We start from the raw sequence: 13,457 nt of genomic DNA, 5'->3' as shown, positions 1-13,457 counted from the left end.
ACGATATGCTATTGTCAATTGGGAAAAAACCCGCATCATGTTACATTTTACGACATATCATGTTTAGCTAACCTGATGTTGCAATGAACATGAAGATATTTCATTTTCTGGATCTTGGAACTAGAGCTATTCCCTGTCCCATTGTTTCACTTTACCTTTGTCTTCCAATCAAAATCTTTTCATCAATCTTTGTTAAAAACGGGAGCACCGACATCGTCTTACACGAATAAATTTTTTAAATATTAGCCATTACCAAGAAAATGACTGGATAACTCAAGAAAACAAAAAGTATTAAATTTCAACACTATTTGATCCGAGAAAATTTCCTATTAAGAACAGTTTTCAAGTGCGACGATCAAATTTCAAATAATATAATTATAAAATTCCTTCCACAGATTAATGGCTGCAATTAGCTAACTCAGTGTTCACATTTGTCAGAAAAAGTATTCGTCGTTTTGTCTGTTATTATGTTAAATACATGCACAAAGATAAGCACCACGCAAACAGACATCTAGTGTTTACTCACAATAATGTGACAATGATAAAATTTCTTGTAACTAATTATTAAATTCCGAGTAATATGCGTGGGCAGGCAGTAAACCATGTTTACTAACACTTTCGATTTCGATAAAAACAGTACTATAACATCAACAGTGTTTAAGTGGGTTTTTCTTTGCTGGATCTGTTGATCCTGCAGGCCTTCTTGCCTCGAGAGAAACGAAAATTTTTATCATCGTTGCTAATGAGGTGAAAACATGTGTTAAATGTTGCGTTGACCTAAGCTAATGACAATGACCGGTAAATGTCTGGGGTAAAGTCTCGCGTGTCTGGGGTAAAATCTCGCGTGTCTGTGGTAAAATCTCGCGTGTCCGTGGTAAAATCACGGCTTCAAAAAATTATTAGGGTTTTGTATTACAGGTAGCGTTCCATGTATTTTAGTTCAATGGTACACACGGGCTAGCGAGTATTTGTCGTAGAAAATTTGTTCGTATATTCGAGTACAAAATATAAAGTAACCTGTTAACACGATTAACAGGCATGCAGGCTAGCAATCCTCATTTTTCCAACCCTAAATTTCGTCGGTGGATAAAGACAAAATGGCGAAGTGCAGCCAAACGTCATTTAGCTGGGAAAAATTGTTTATTCGTGTTTTGCACCTTGTTTTAACGACATTTGTCATAACTGTACTTATACTTAAAGATACAGGTATGTATTTGATATGTTCATATAATTTTTGCTGCGCGACGAACCCTCAGGGTTTTAAAACCATTCTTTAACAAAGACTTCTTGAAACGACTTACTTGAACCAACATATAAAACTCCTTTTCCTTTTAATGTAATTTCAGTATCTTTCGCAATTGATATACAAACACGAAACATAAGATTTACTACAGCTTAATGTATATGTTTTCACAATTTTTCAAAAAACAACAGAGCTGCGTAAGTCGTTGATCCTGCAACAGTGGTTTTATGTTTTGCCATATTTCGCGATCGTCACCGCTTCAACAGTTTTTTATTTTGTTGCTGGATCTGTTGATCCTGGTTTTGTTGCTTCTAATGATACAGATGTCATCATGGTGGCCTATGAGGTGATTATGACTATGATGCTGTGTGTGTAGTCTAACCAATGAGGGACGACTGTCAAATCACGTGACCATTTTACTTTTGTCGTTACAGAAAAGCAAGGAGGATAATACAGAAGGTGAACCATTGATCTCTGAGAATTGTGAGGTTTTTGGCGAGCCACCATTTCATTCCTTGCCTAAACTACGTCGCTGTGGTTACTGCAACCTTATGCAACCTCTGCGATCAAAACATTGTGAGGATTGTAACCGTTGCGTTTATCGATATGATCATCATTGCCCATGGTTGGGAAATTGTGTTGGCGAACGAAATCACAGATATTTCTGGGCATTTTTATTGTTTGAAACAATTCTCATTGCTTGGTCAATAGAAATAGGATGGTAGGTTACTTTGCATTGTAAGAATGGTGTTAGGTATTAGTGTATGTTAACTTTCACTAAATCTATGTAATGTGAAAAACAGAACGTTCTTGTCTATGTGTTTGCAACTATTATTGTTTCTAGGTATTAATACCTTTTCAAATGTCTTTTTAACTCTCACAATTTACAAAACAATGTTATACTAAGCTAAAGTCAACTCCTAAGTATTTAATTAACTGTTCATGCATGTTGAAATGTAAAGATATGAATCAACATCTTTCTTTTAAAAAGTAAAAACTGTAAAACATAGTAAAAAATTAATGAAATTAGTGCATCTCATGTATTTGGGAATTCCTTCATACTTTCTTGCTAATAACCAGCATATTTGAATGCTTTTTTTGTCTTTACTAGGTTTGGCTTTCAAAGAAAAACGCTATGGTCAGATTGGATTTATTCTAATGGCATTCTTGTTGTTGTTATGTTTATCCTTGTCATTGCTGTAATTGTTGTCACTTTGTTGTTTGGCTGTCATTCATATTTGATTATAATTGGTCGTACAACCTGGGAGCACATGGCTCATTCGAAGATCTCGTATTTGAAGATATTCAAAGAAGGAGAAAATCCATTTCATGAAGGCTACATCAAAAATGTTTGCAAGTTTATGTGTCATTGTCGCATACGTAAATGGGAAAGCATCTTCCATAGAAGTAGCATAAACTTAGGAGTCTAATGTTGTGTATTTGAGCACTTTTCTCTAGAAAATTAATTATTTGATCTAGGGCAAACAGAACAATAGACATGAATACATTAAATATAAAGATGATGAAAGTGAATTGTTAAACCGTCTTCTTCTATTGACCATTTCTGACTTGTATTCATAAGAAAGTCAATCTCTTAAAAATCATCACAATGTTGATTTCATTTCTCATGTAAACTGGTGTTCCTTTGTTTTTTCTTAAATCACGTGGGATACACCGCATGGGAAATTCCCTCTGTATCGGGGAAACCCCTTTCACCCTCTGATAAAGACTATAAGATTGTATTATGGATGTCGAGAACGTCGGTGCTTATGGAAGATCACATTTTGTTGATTGAGAATTTTGCAATGTGAGTTTCATTTCCAACTTTCTAATGATGAATTTGGACTAACTTGATCAGACAAATTTTCACCTGTGACGCAATACGGCCAACACACAACAAAAGTCACGTATAAAACAAGTGATGATGATTCAGCTTTTAACATCAAGGAATAAAGGGACTTGTGTAGCGAAGTCTATGATGGAGGCAAACTGCGATGATACAGTGTATTTTATAACGCTAGAAATGAAAAATTTTCAAAGCAGTAAAGTATATAAAGATAATGTATTAAAAAAAATTGTGTCAGTAATTTGTGCGTTACTTAATACTAAAGGTGGTAAAGTTGCACTGAATGACCGTGACGAGTCCGAGAACGGTAATTTATGGTCAGTTGTACGTACTATAGAACAGTCAATTATGAATCTTATTGGCAACCTACAGACTATAAAGCTCATACAATTTCATGAAGATGTAAATAGACTTATAATACACGTTAAAAGGTATGGTACAACGCTGGTGACAGTCAACTATAACTTATATCTACCAAGCGAAACTCAAGTGGTTGGTTTAACCTCTTTTCAAGATTCCCTGGCGGTTATTAAGGAGCAAATTCTCGATAGAAAAATCATAGAAGACCCAGTTAGTATAAATACGCATCAAAGAGAATTTTATAAAGGGAGAAAATGTTACTTGAAAGATAGCAAATGCATCCAGTTAAAAAAACTTAAGTCAGAGAGAGACAGCAGTTCAAGACTTGCAGATCGAATGACTGGCCGAGGGAATAAGTTCACTAGCTATGTTTCTGCATTTGCTAACTATAAAGGAGGACATTTGTACTTTGGTGTTAGCGACGATGGTTTAACAGAAGGACAGTATATAATTAAAGAGAAAGATAAGATTGATATAACGAAAAAAGTTGAAGACACGATTAATGCGATGGTTTGGCCACGACATGTCAAACCACAGAGAAAGAGAGAATGGGAAATTTTCTTTGAAATAGTTCTTGATGAAGAATCTAAGCCATGTCCATTAACGTTTGTCATTGTGATATACATTGCTCCGTGTCTAGGCGGTGTATTCACGGAAATACCAGAGTCGTATGAGGTAGTGAATGGCAAAATTGTTAAGATGGACTTTAGTACATGGAGAAGGAAAATTTACCAAGATCAGGCAAAACAATTGTCTTTAAGGATAGAAAACTTGTCAACGAGAATTTCCTGGAGCACAGACAGTATCAAAAGGATGTGTTCTCGAGTGGATGAAATATTAACAGAAAGTATTAACAGCGGAAAATCACTGGATGAAACAGCCAGGGATATTCAGCTAAAGTATCCAAACACTCCTGAAGTTGATTTAATGATATTGGCCAAAAGAATTATAATGAGCTATCGCACAGGTTGTTTTGAGCCTGCAAGAAACTATTTGAAAGAATACGAACAGCTATCTGGCAGAACACAAGATGTAGAAATGTTTGACGCATTTCGTTTTTACATGAAGACAGCCTTTCATCGTGCCGAAGGGAAGAAAGAAGACCTTAGTTCCTTGTTGTCAACTATCTTGGAGAAGGCAGGAAAAATTACACCAAACATTATCACAGCAGCGATTTATTTACTAGCAGCGACATTGGAGAATATTTTCCAATTTGAATATTCTGTTAAACAATCTTCCGATTATCCAGAACATCTTTCGATTCTAGCATTGGAACATGCTCAATATGTTGACAATTCTCATTTAACAAGAGCAGAGATTGAACAAAAGGCGCACATCAATCTTGCCTTTCACTATCTTGGATATAGCATAGGTGGCAAATTCACCATACCTCGTATTGATGAGCAAAATTTGAAAAAAGCCAGCTCTAATATAATGGCTATCCATGAATCCATATACAAAGGAAATTTAACGAATTGTTATCGTATGATACAACTGAAAATTGCACAAGCAGTTCTTTTCTTTCGTCAAGGCCAGGTTCAACAAACTTTAGAGGAAAAACTACTCTTCAAGGCAGAACAATTGACGGAAGAAGCTAAAACACTGGCAATTAAAAATAACTTTGAGGAAATGTTGCGGTGGGCAGAAAATTGTCACGCTTTGATAACAAAAGAACCTTCATTAATCAAAGCAAGAAAGGCGGCCGACTCCAAAGACGTCGATTCACCGAAATTCACTGCACATGAAACATCAATCCCAATGTAAAACACAACAATTAAAGGCAGCACTTAAAAAGTGACGTAATAATGACGTCAATGACGTAACAATGACGTACTCAAATTAAACCATCGAATGATGCATTATTCGTTCTCCATGTTGACCATACATCTTCTTCACAGTCATCATCCTCCATTTCAACATCCCAATTTTCTTCCGTGGGGCAACCCACCTTATAATATTGATTATAATTACTTCCAACACCCTCTGAATCCCAATTTGTACCTTCATATTCATCATCGATGGACCATTCACCATGTGGTCGTTTATAGACTATGGCTGTCTGACTTTCGCTTAGTTCTAACTTTTGAGAGTTTTGAACAGCTTTCCTGGATAAATTATGTAAGGATAGGATTTCTTAGAAATCTATGTTATAATGTAACTTAAATTATTTTTTGAATAGTTAAATTTTCAACCTAAATACTTTAACTACCCTTTAGCAACAAAAGATGTCAGGGAAGATAGTGGATACAATATGTAAATCATTATTGCACTTTGGTTTGTACTAATTTAAAGATAAAAATTAAACATGATTTTACCTTAAAACATGAACATTACCAGCAAGTTTAGAGATTCTAGGAAACTGGAGAAAACTTTGCAGTGGAATTTCTGATAAAAGTGACTTCTCATCTTTTTTATATTCATCCGCCAAGAACAAAATATAATATTCTAGTTCATCAGAGATAAGTTCTTCAAGGCTTCGTTCTTTTTTAAATGGATGCACACAAGAGATCACCTAATGATAAAACAATTTGAAGAGAGAAATGTTCCTAGTTAACATACATTATCCCTTTGTGCTTAAAAGTACTTCTCATAGTAAATGTATATTTTACCTTCACATACGGCCATTTTCCCTTTCTTTGGTCATCATTGTATCCTAGTTTTAGCAATGAAGAATGACAAAGATGACTATATTTTCACACCACACATAACAACACCATCCTTAACATAGTCTTACCATTTTCATCCTCCTTCTTAATAAACACAGCTATTTGTGAACAATGACCCAAGTTTTCTCTACCAACAGGTCCATCACCAACGCCAGAAAATGATACTGTATAACCATATTTTTTACACTCTTGCAAACACCTTTAGACAAAAGTTGGAAAGATGAGAGTAGCATAACAAGCATCTTTCCCTTTCTATAATTTATGGGTGCAGATAAAAATGTATTCCTCAGAATGAGACAACTTTTCAACCTAGTATTCACACATATTCATACACTAACCAGGATTGAAATTCAGCTCTGGTCCATTCAAATTTATGATCATAATGTCTGAACCCTTTGAGATCAGGAAACAGAACATTGAATTCTGAATTTGGAGTTGTGATGATGACAACATTAGGTTTAAGATGTCCGAATATGGTAATTGGCATTGCTTGAAGTACTGGTGGATGGAGGTGTTCTATCCTGGGAATGAAAGAAAATAATGTGATATATAGAAAGTACAAACAATAATGATTATTAATCAACAAATACTAAGTGATTGGTAGAACATCAATAATTTCACTTATTATTAATTAGTAATACTAATTAATATGAAGAACAACAAAACATTAAATAATCATTCCTGCATCACACAACATCAAATAACGCGTAACTTACATCTCAACGCAAGCAATAACATCGAAATTAACAAATCTTTCATCACATTCCGCGATTGATCCTAAATTCATAGAATTATAGCATCGATTCGACAATAATGCGGATATATTGTGTAGTATTTCAGCATAGCAGACCTTGATAAAGACTGACAGTTAGTGGTCTTGTTCGAGGATCAAGATAATCACACGAATATGGTCTTGTTCTGTTCTTATTAAACTCCAGAGTATCAAGGTCAATATCAATACCAACCAATTCTTCAACACACTCCACTTTTTTGAGCTGATTAATTAACTTCCCTTCTGAGCAACCAAAATCAATCACCTAATCAAAATAATTGCTTTCTCCATTTTTGTGCAGATAAAAAATTTAATTTTTTTATACGATTTTACAACCTTCTTGGCTCCAAATTGACGCACAATACTTTCGACAAAATCATAGCGTTGTATATACACAGGTGGTTCGAATATAGGTCCATTTTTTCTTTGACGACTATCTTCTTCATCCATTGAATGGAAACGTTAAGAGAGAAATTTAGTTCAATAATAATAAAAAGCATGTATTTTATAAGAATATTTTAAAAGCGTTTTATCTCCATTTTCAAACAACTGTGTATATGAGCCTGCGTATTGTTTATGCATGAAGGAATACTTCATGAAGGCAAAGGCATATGGTGCACAGGCATGGAATGTTGCCAATAGATACCACACAAAAAGAACTAATTTACTACATGAGCGTATAATGTAAAATTCGAACATATTTTCTGTACATGCATTTGTGTAATCTTATGTTTAGGTGAGCAGTACAGTATACCTAGTCACAAACATCACAAGTCTAAACTGTCAAAACAAAAACTAGGCGCTATATAACGTCCTATCAGCTGTTTGTGGTACTCAGAAAATTTTCTTATAACAATTCTACATAATCGTACATACAGTTTGCTTCAGATACGCTTGACGCTGAAAACGCTCAAGGGAGAAATCAAAATGGCTGTGATGATGGAGATGAGTATCCTGGTTTGATGCTTATTCCTTTCGGCTAAGCTGCGAGCAATTCAAGAGTTCGGGATGAATTTGAGGTGTTGCAGATGCTTGGAAAAAGGAGTGTTTGCTTCAGGTATCAATTGGCTAACGTCAATTTTACGAAATCACCACAGGAGACTAAAGAGGGTTTCTCAAAGTAACATGTTCAATGAAGGCAAGAAAAACAGCGGAAAACAAGATAATGAGAACAAAGCAAACTTTAAGAAGAAATTAAAAAATTGTGTGACAAGTTTATAATAAATTGTTGTTTGATTGTGACTATCATTGGTCAAAGGAAAGGACCTGTAATGATTGGCAACATAACGATGTACACCGTTAAAACTACAAGATTCTGTTTGATGAATTATTCGCGAGCACCAAAAATCGTCCTTCACGATTCGTTCGAGAAGGCTTGAAAAGGAGAGATCGTCCAACAACTATGTACATCACAGAAAAAGTTAGGACCGTGAGGATGGAAGAAATGTGCAAAGATACATGTTTTTGTTATCATTCTGTAATATATGGATAACCGAAATTATCCACCCGAGGTCCTGGTAAATCATTTTTGTGAACTTATCACCTGGAAATAAGGACGAGTTTATTTTATTGAGTGAAGATAATTCTTAAGATTTTGCATATGTTATGTTTCAAGTAATTTTTTAGAACTCCGTGCATCATTTTGTGGAGATATACTTTACGAGATTTTCTTACATTTCAAATAATTTTTTTAGAACTCCGTGTATCATTCTGTGGCGATATACTTTACGAGATTTTCTTACATTTCAAATAATTTTTTTAGAACTCCGTGTATCATTCTGTGGCGATATACTTTACGAGATTTTCTTACATTTCAAATAATTTTTTTATAACTCCGTGTATCATTCTGTGGCGATATGCTTGTACACTCTTGGACAATAAACAGACGTATGTCAACTTCTTCATTCCGGGTCTTAATTCTTGTAAAATTTTAACCAGTTTCGGCGTCAAGAAGTTTCGGAGCGGACATTCGGAGTTAAGAAGTAAAAATTATTTTCAAATGTATGTGTTATGTCTACTTGAAGGAGACGATAATCGATAAACAGATAAAACCGTCGTATGTGTAAGACGTCACCGTATTGACAAATGAGCATAGAATCAAATAACATCATTGTTGACACTTGGTTACGTACAGCGAAAATAGACAACAAAACCACATTGACACGGCAAAGCAACGGATATAATGTTGCGTGTGTTTGCAAATTAATAACATTTACCACTCCATGGACCAAGTAATGTCAACAATGTAAAATCGTGAAAACAATGGCAGAAAAATTTCCTGAGAAACTTTCGCTAAAAGCTTCGCGACTTCATCGTTCAATACGAGAATCTTTTAATGAGGAGGATCGCGTTGCTTTAACAGACGTTTTGCGCATTTATCATCAAAACAAAAATATACAACGACTCGTCGAATCTCTGCGCTCTTTATGTGTTACACAACAACAACGCGAGGAAATTTACCCGCTGGTGAGAAATTTTATTCCCAGTAAACATCGAGCACGATTCGACTATGAGTGTGTAAGACCAAAATCTGTACAAAGTCACCGTTATTCAACTTATTCAAACAGACGTACGATGAAGCAGCACAATTATGGACATTCTACAACAAGAAGCTTACCAGTCGATTACCAGAATGTCTTACAAAAGACCAATGGCATGCCGCAACGTCGTTCACATCTACGAAAACCGCCAAAATCACAAGCGGATACAAAGAAAGACCTGCACGCAAGAGTGGTTGTATTGGAGCAAGAAAATGAAAATGGGAATTTCGGCTTCTCAGTACGCGGTGGTATTGAATACAACATAGGACTATATGTTTCCTCCGTTGACATAGGGTCTGTTGCGCATAACGCTGGCATCTCCATTGGAGATCAAATTTTGGAGGTGAACAACGTGGATTTTCGACAAATATCCCATCAAGAGGCAGTAGAGGTAGAAAAATACGTTTTTAATAATAATTGTTTTGATACAATCGTTTAGTTCTCGTAGAAATGAAAACATTCAAGAATCTCCCAATGATCGCTTCAGCACCGATATACATATCTTTTGGGTATTCATATTAGGAGATTTTCTTATTTAATTGTTTTTAAAGGCATTAAACACAATGTAAAACTATTTGCACACCAAAGTAAATACACGGGGCATGCCATATGGGAGGGCAGGGTGGTTGTGCCCCATCTCCCCTCCCCCTGCCATGAAGGAAAATGTTGAAATGAAGATTTTAATCATAAATAATAATATTTGTACCTTGACTTAGCCTGTCGACTCTGACCATAACTTTACTTTGACCTTTCCACTTTTAAAAACAATAACCCTGAAATATATATATTAAGTTAATTTAACTCAAATATCATCAAAAATCCCAGTAACTTACGAGATGATTTTAAAGTACTATTATATTGTTATAGGTCATAAGAAATTCTTCCATTCTTCATATGTTAGTCAAGTCAGAAGGAAAGATTCCAAGTACTTTTCAATCAAGCGAATGTTACAGATGGGTGGATATTAGGGGTAATGAGGTATCGCCACCACCAAAACATGCAGCCATACTCAATGGGGACAAAAGCGAGATGCGTTTATTAGGTGCTGATGACGAGAGAAAGGTTGAAAAAATATCATTTACTTTCAAATGTGTATTTGTTGATTTGAACCTTTCCCATCACCATGAATGAATACGTAGGTCAACCTGTTTGTTGCTGATGGAGCAGAAATTGGACTGACAATCAGAGGAGGCATGGAGCATGGTTTGGGAATTTTTGTAGCTTCAGTTGAACATCACTCTGGAGCTGATAGGGCTGGGATACAGGTGACAAGACTTCAAATTTACAATGCATGATCTTGTGTTTATGTTAAATAAATACGAACCGGGTCTGAACAGCGTCATCTAATTTGTTTAACAAGGTCGGAGACCAAATTCTAGATGTAAATGGGAAAAGTTTTGTGAATATTTCGCATGAAGAAGCGGTAAGAGTGATGAAAAGTTCACAGCAACTTGTTATCATGTTGAAAGATGTCGGCATTCTTCCTCATGGAAAGCGAGTTTACGATGAAACAAAATGGAGGAGGGAAAATACAGAAAATATAGAAATATCAAGGTTTTGTAAAGTTTCCATTTAATTTCTTACCGTTTTTTTGACTTTATAGGAAAAAACTTTGCCATTTTTTGTAATAAATAGACGATGAGATAACGAAATCCTTTTGCTTTTCTTTTGGTTTTAAAATAAAATTTAAAAACATTTAATTTCCCGCCGAAGTCCACGCTCATGTACAGCGTGGTCAACACTTCATGTAAGAATGAAATAACGTAATTCTGTCTATCCTTCTTCTTTTGCAGGCCCTCTTCCTCAAATTCAAGCGAAATAAAATCGCAGGGCATGAAAAAAGTATGTCGTAAAGAGAAAAATAAACGTAGCGAGGTCATTATTTTTAAGCATTCGTATTATGAAACTTCTTTCTCTGACAGACTCCTTCATTTCACGAACCAATTGGAAGCTCACAGTTGACGCATCATTCTGTCGTTGATCATTGTGACGAAGTGCTGAAAATGACTGCGCGACAGTTGTTATCAAATGATGAACAAAATGCGCTCACATTCTATCTTCAAGAATACAGATCGACGCGACTCTCGTTGAAATCGTTTCTGGCAGTGTTGTATGATGTCGTAAATTCACCTAAAAAAGTAATACCTAAGTCATTTTTTGCAATTCACTCAAGGATTACTGCACGAAAACGATACCTTAAATCTTTTTCTAGTATTCTTTGTATCCGGTGATTCGTTCGTCAATATTACCACGTGATATACGGAAATTTGATGAATGGACAGAAACATTTGAATCGTTAAAAATGAAGGTAAACTGTGGCCAGAGATTTGCCAGGCGGAAAGCGAATTTTCAATATGAACATAATAGCCCAACATAAGACTTTTAAAAAAGCCATCACAATAGTAAAATAAAGAAAGATTTATTAATAACGTTTCGTCTTTAACTTAAGACATCTTCAGATTATTTGAGATAAATTATATACACGAGATGCTTGTATTTAAAGCCTCATGTATATAATTTACTCAAATAATCTGAAGATGTCTTAAGTTAAAGACGAAACATTATTAATAAATCTTTCTTTATTTTACTATTGTGATGGCTTTTTTAAAAGTCTTATGTTGGGCTATTATGTTCATATTGAAGGTAAACCATTCAGCAAAAATCCCAAAGATTTTCTACCAACTCCTGTAGATCATACTTTAATTAATATTACAGACCATTAACGACACCGATTCAAGAAATGACAGATCATCGCTATATTCTTATAAAAGTACTGATTCTTCACAGACCATGGACTCTTGGCTTGGATTATTTGAAGTACGTCGCTTTTACCTAAATATTTAACACTTAAAGTAGACGGGAAGCAGTTATCGACCTAGAAACGATAATTGGACAAATGACTATAACTCCAGGTATTGGTATAAAAGATTACTTTTAAAAAGATTCGACTCTTTTTCAGGACGGAAAGTTGCACACGAATACAGATTTCAAATATTCTGTTCAGCACAACACTATCCCTCAACCGCCAAAGGAATTCCTTGAAGACAACGACATGAAAGATAACATAGCTTTGATCCTCCTCCTCACCAAACATTTGATACAATGGACGAAGTAAATGGGAAAAAGACAGTCAAACTTTGTTTGGAAACAAAGGCTCTAATAAAACAGCCGCGGAGGATTATCACTGTTCATTGCCCGAAACTTCATTCCACAGATACGATACTGAATCAACTTATCATCATGAAGAAAATACGACTTCCTTGGACTGTAGTCTTCACTCCCATTCACCAAAGTCAACTTTTGTGGAAGAAAAAGTGAATAACGACGCAGAAGAACAGTATACCATTCCGCCTCCGAAATCTGACAGATTTTACGTAGAAAAAAGCGCAAAAATTATCGATGATATGGTGGCCAAAGGACAAAATAAAGGAACGAGTAATTTTAAACAATCTCGAAAGTTGAAACCAGTAAAAAACTCAACATCAACCTTGACAGACAAGGTAAGATTCGGCGACATATATAAAAACAAGGCAATCATTCCTATTGTAGTGTTCTATCATTAATAGACTGGGAAAAAACACAATTGCGGACAACCGTTCGTGGTGGAGCTAATGAAGCACTCAAATAATCTTGGTTTATCAGTGAAAGGCGGTATGGACACGAAAAATAAAGAAATCAGAATCAAATCTATCAAGGTATAGACTTCATGTTTTTTGAGACATATTTAAGACCTATTATATAAAATAGACTGTTTTTAGGACGAAGAAACTGTTGCAGGCTCCTGTCCATTACTAAAGCCCGGTCAAATAATTCTAGGAGTTGATGACAAATCACTGCAAAACGTTACAAGTGGCATTGCGGCAATGTCCATAAGACAAGCTTTCATAGTGATAAGAATATCCTAAAACTTATATTGCTAGATGATACATGAAATATATAACTCCTATTTCTGACATCAACATGTTTTATTTGCTTATGGATATCGACAGATTTTGTTGCTCTACATGTGCAAAATAAAGCGAGCCAGAAG

At 35.1% G+C, this 13,457-nt stretch overlaps 3 protein-coding genes across 4 annotated transcripts; 2 read left to right on the top strand and 1 right to left on the bottom strand.

Annotated features, from left to right (window-relative positions):
• Positions 1–929: 929 nt before the first annotated feature.
• LOC124438369 (palmitoyltransferase ZDHHC12-B-like) lies at positions 930–2,877 on the top strand. Of its 2 annotated transcripts, none has more exons than XM_046988493.1 (4): positions 930–1,206; positions 1,567–1,589; positions 1,678–1,964; positions 2,355–2,877. In XM_046988493.1, the coding sequence occupies exons 1-4, from the start codon at positions 1,098–1,100 to the stop codon at positions 2,671–2,673; spliced, it is 738 nt and encodes a 245-aa protein (XP_046844449.1). In that variant the 5' UTR covers positions 930–1,097; the 3' UTR covers positions 2,674–2,877. The 2 variants fall into 2 exon arrangements, with proteins under 2 accessions (XP_046844449.1, XP_046844448.1); XM_046988492.1 differs by having other exon boundaries at positions 1,435–1,589.
• A 2,406-nt stretch (positions 2,878–5,283) lies between these two features.
• On the bottom strand, positions 5,284–7,528 carry LOC124439326 (small RNA 2'-O-methyltransferase-like). Its single transcript, XM_046989551.1, has 8 exons — positions 7,224–7,528; positions 6,966–7,152; positions 6,832–6,892; positions 6,454–6,636; positions 6,184–6,314; positions 6,059–6,102; positions 5,765–5,961; positions 5,284–5,554 (listed from the first exon to the last, which is right to left on the bottom strand). The coding sequence occupies exons 1-8, from the start codon at positions 7,335–7,337 to the stop codon at positions 5,284–5,286; spliced, it is 1,188 nt and encodes a 395-aa protein (XP_046845507.1). The 5' UTR covers positions 7,338–7,528.
• A 1,433-nt stretch (positions 7,529–8,961) lies between these two features.
• LOC124439510 (whirlin-like) lies at positions 8,962–13,380 on the top strand. Its single transcript, XM_046989749.1, has 11 exons — positions 8,962–9,818; positions 10,295–10,489; positions 10,567–10,692; positions 10,788–10,981; positions 11,221–11,269; positions 11,350–11,565; positions 11,640–11,735; positions 12,143–12,244; positions 12,387–12,927; positions 12,994–13,122; positions 13,186–13,380. The coding sequence occupies exons 1-9, from the start codon at positions 9,150–9,152 to the stop codon at positions 12,540–12,542; spliced, it is 1,803 nt and encodes a 600-aa protein (XP_046845705.1). The 5' UTR covers positions 8,962–9,149; the 3' UTR covers positions 12,543–12,927; positions 12,994–13,122; positions 13,186–13,380.
• Positions 13,381–13,457: the final 77 nt, after the last annotated feature.

Source organism: Xenia sp. Carnegie-2017, unplaced genomic scaffold (assembly GCF_021976095.1).
Source record: "Xenia sp. Carnegie-2017 unplaced genomic scaffold, XeniaSp_v1 HiC_scaffold_19, whole genome shotgun sequence".
NCBI classification, from domain to species: domain Eukaryota; kingdom Metazoa; phylum Cnidaria; class Anthozoa; order Malacalcyonacea; family Xeniidae; genus Xenia; species Xenia sp. Carnegie-2017.
Note: the sequence above shows the minus strand (reverse complement) of the source record. Positions and strands in the feature narration are given on the sequence as shown.

Coding starts and splice junctions, on each gene's coding strand:
- LOC124438369 (XM_046988492.1), top strand. CDS start 1,098: ATGGCGAAGTGCAGCCAAACGTCATTTAGCTGGGAAAAATTGTTTATT. Junction 1,590..1,677: donor TCATCATGGTGGCCTATGAG/GTGATTATGACT, acceptor TTGTCGTTACAG/AAAAGCAAGGAGGATAATAC. Junction 1,965..2,354: donor TGGTCAATAGAAATAGGATG/GTAGGTTACTTT, acceptor TGTCTTTACTAG/GTTTGGCTTTCAAAGAAAAA.
- LOC124439326 (XM_046989551.1), bottom strand. CDS start 7,337: ATGGATGAAGAAGATAGTCGTCAAAGAAAAAATGGACCTATATTCGAA. Junction 5,962..6,058: donor GAAAATGGCCGTATGTGAAG/GTAAAATATACA, acceptor TTTTATCATTAG/GTGATCTCTTGTGTGCATCC. Junction 5,555..5,764: donor GGTAATGTTCATGTTTTAAG/GTAAAATCATGT, acceptor TAATTTATCCAG/GAAAGCTGTTCAAAACTCTC.
- LOC124439510 (XM_046989749.1), top strand. CDS start 9,150: ATGGCAGAAAAATTTCCTGAGAAACTTTCGCTAAAAGCTTCGCGACTT. Junction 10,490..10,566: donor GTGCTGATGACGAGAGAAAG/GTTGAAAAAATA, acceptor ATGAATACGTAG/GTCAACCTGTTTGTTGCTGA. Junction 10,982..11,220: donor GAAAATATAGAAATATCAAG/GTTTTGTAAAGT, acceptor CTTCTTTTGCAG/GCCCTCTTCCTCAAATTCAA.